This window comes from Buceros rhinoceros, unplaced genomic scaffold (assembly GCF_000710305.1).
Source record: "Buceros rhinoceros silvestris isolate BGI_N320 unplaced genomic scaffold, ASM71030v1 scaffold12775, whole genome shotgun sequence".
NCBI classification, from domain to species: domain Eukaryota; kingdom Metazoa; phylum Chordata; class Aves; order Bucerotiformes; family Bucerotidae; genus Buceros; species Buceros rhinoceros.
Window position 1 is genome coordinate 21,015 of NW_010412325.1, and position 2,096 is coordinate 23,110.

General features: G+C 52.5%; 1 protein-coding gene across 1 annotated transcript in view; it reads left to right on the top strand.

Moving 5' to 3' along the window:
• Positions 1-2,096, top strand: part of THRAP3 (thyroid hormone receptor associated protein 3) — a 12,900-nt gene that overhangs the window by 9,777 nt on the left and 1,027 nt on the right. The window contains exons 7-9 of the mRNA XM_010136351.1: positions 389-573; positions 1,171-1,363; positions 2,007-2,096. Of these exons, the coding sequence (XP_010134653.1) occupies positions 389-573; positions 1,171-1,363; positions 2,007-2,096 (468 nt within the window). The remainder of the gene's footprint in view (positions 1-388; positions 574-1,170; positions 1,364-2,006) is intronic.

The window sequence follows — 2,096 nt, forward strand, 5'->3', positions numbered from 1 at the left end:
GGCGGGCCAGCCAGCCTGCTGCTGCTTGTGGCTGCTAGCCGTTTTTGACAGGCTGCTCCCCAGTCCCCTGGACTCCCAAGTTGTTCTCCTCTTACTGGCTGTGGTGTACAGTAAGAGTTGGCTGCCACATTTCTCCCTTCCCTGTCACCAGGGTATTTATTCTAATGCTGTTTAAAATAGTAGAAGTTTAAAAGCGTTAGGAAAATTGAATCCTGACACATGAAAACTTGCTGTGTATTATTTTACATCGTAAGATGGATCATTGGTTAGCGTTCAGATAAGCTCCTGTTCTCCAGAAGTCTGTGCAGTCAATAGCAAAGTAAATGGTGCTGAACTCGGGCGCTGCGAGCCCTTGTGTTCACCTCTCCCCTCCTCCCTGCCTTTGTAGGCTGAAGGGAAATATAAGGACGACCCTGTTGACCTGCGCCTTGATATTGAACGCCGTAAAAAACATAAGGAACGAGATCTTAAACGTGATAAATCCAGAGAGTCGGTGGACTCGAGAGATTCAAGTCACTCAAGGGAAAGATCAACTGAGAAAACGGAGAAAAGTCACAAAGGCTCAAAGAAAAAGTATGTAGGAAACCCAGTAGCCATTTCCTTCTGCCTGTCGTGTTTCTGCTGTTCAGGGTGGAGACGACACTGCGTACACACCCCTGTACGCTTTTGACATAACCCTCCAGTGGTGTGAGCTGTTCCTCTGCGTGTCTTCCGATACCATTATCGGTCTATCTGAAACCCTAAGTAACTGTTAAAGGTAAATGAGAAGGCTCCATGTGTCAGACGGGGTGAGTCACTTTTCCTTGTTCCTGTTGTGCTGGGGAGAACAGCCGCCTTTAAACGACTCAGCTGTAATGTCAGTTCAGTCCTTTTCAGTTCGCTTAGTGTTCCGTTCGACCAGGCTCTGCGGATGCACCTTGCGGCATTGCGGATGGCAGAAACGCCTTAGATGGAAACAACAGGTTCTTTCTGGGGGAGACCTGGGACCCGTGTTAGATCTGCGTGTAGTGGCTGATCCTGAGCTCTTATGATGGCTCTTCCTTTACATAGTAGGAAAAGGAGAGTGTGGGTCGGCAGGGCGTGCTGAGGAAATGGTTCTGCAGCAAAGTCACAGCTGAGTCATTAACCCCTTGGTGTCCCCCTCACCTCCATTTCCTATCACTGAAACAGGAAACACCGACGGGTGCGGGAGAGATCCAGATCCAGTTCGTCATCTTCGCGCTCCTCTCATTCCGCCAAGGCGGAGGAGTATCCTGAGGAGACGGAGGAGAGGGAGGAAAGCACCACAGGCTTTGACAAGTCCCGGCTTGGGACTAAAGAATTCACTGGTCCAAATGAGAGAGGAAGAGCCAGAGGGACTTTTGTAAGTGCTCTCCCTGCCACCCCAAGAATCGATTCCCAAAGCGGTCGAGGGGGCTCTTGTGCGTTGCCCTTTCAGTTAAAGCACATGTGAAGGAGAGACCCCAGAGAATGTGCTCTGGTGGTGGCTGATGAGGCAGGATCGGTCACTCCAGGCTGGAGCTCGGTCTATAGCCCAGGCCGGGCAGTTAGCCCCAGATGTGGGGAGCAGAGTCAAGCCTGGAAGCTTCTGTGCATTACTCATTGAGCAACCCCAGCGGGCAGCACGGGGTGCTGGGGTGGGTGGGGTAGGCTGCTGCGGAGACTCCTCCGGCCACGACCACGCGTGCTGTTGGCAGTTCCTGTGCCTCACTCACACGGGTGTCTCGTGTGCGCGTGGGGTTTGTCTGCTGCTTCCTCCTGGGTGCTCTGGCAATGCCGCTACATGGTCTTCAACGGCTTTGCAGAAACTGTGATGCCCTGTGTGGTCAGATGAGCTAAAAACCCCTGAAATGCCCTGAGCCCTTGTTTCAGTGGGAGGTTAAAGGTGCTCTTGGGCGCTTGGAGAAGTGGTGGTGTGTCTCTTGGGTGCCTCAGAAGCTCTCTGGGGGTGGGAGGGCTCTGCCACTGCAACTGTTCTATTTTTCCCCCCTTTCTTGCTGTTGCAGCAGTTCAGAGCGAGAGGGAGAGGATGGGGCAGGGGCAACTTTTCTGGCAACAATAACAGCAACAGCGGCGGGAACAACGACTTTCACAAA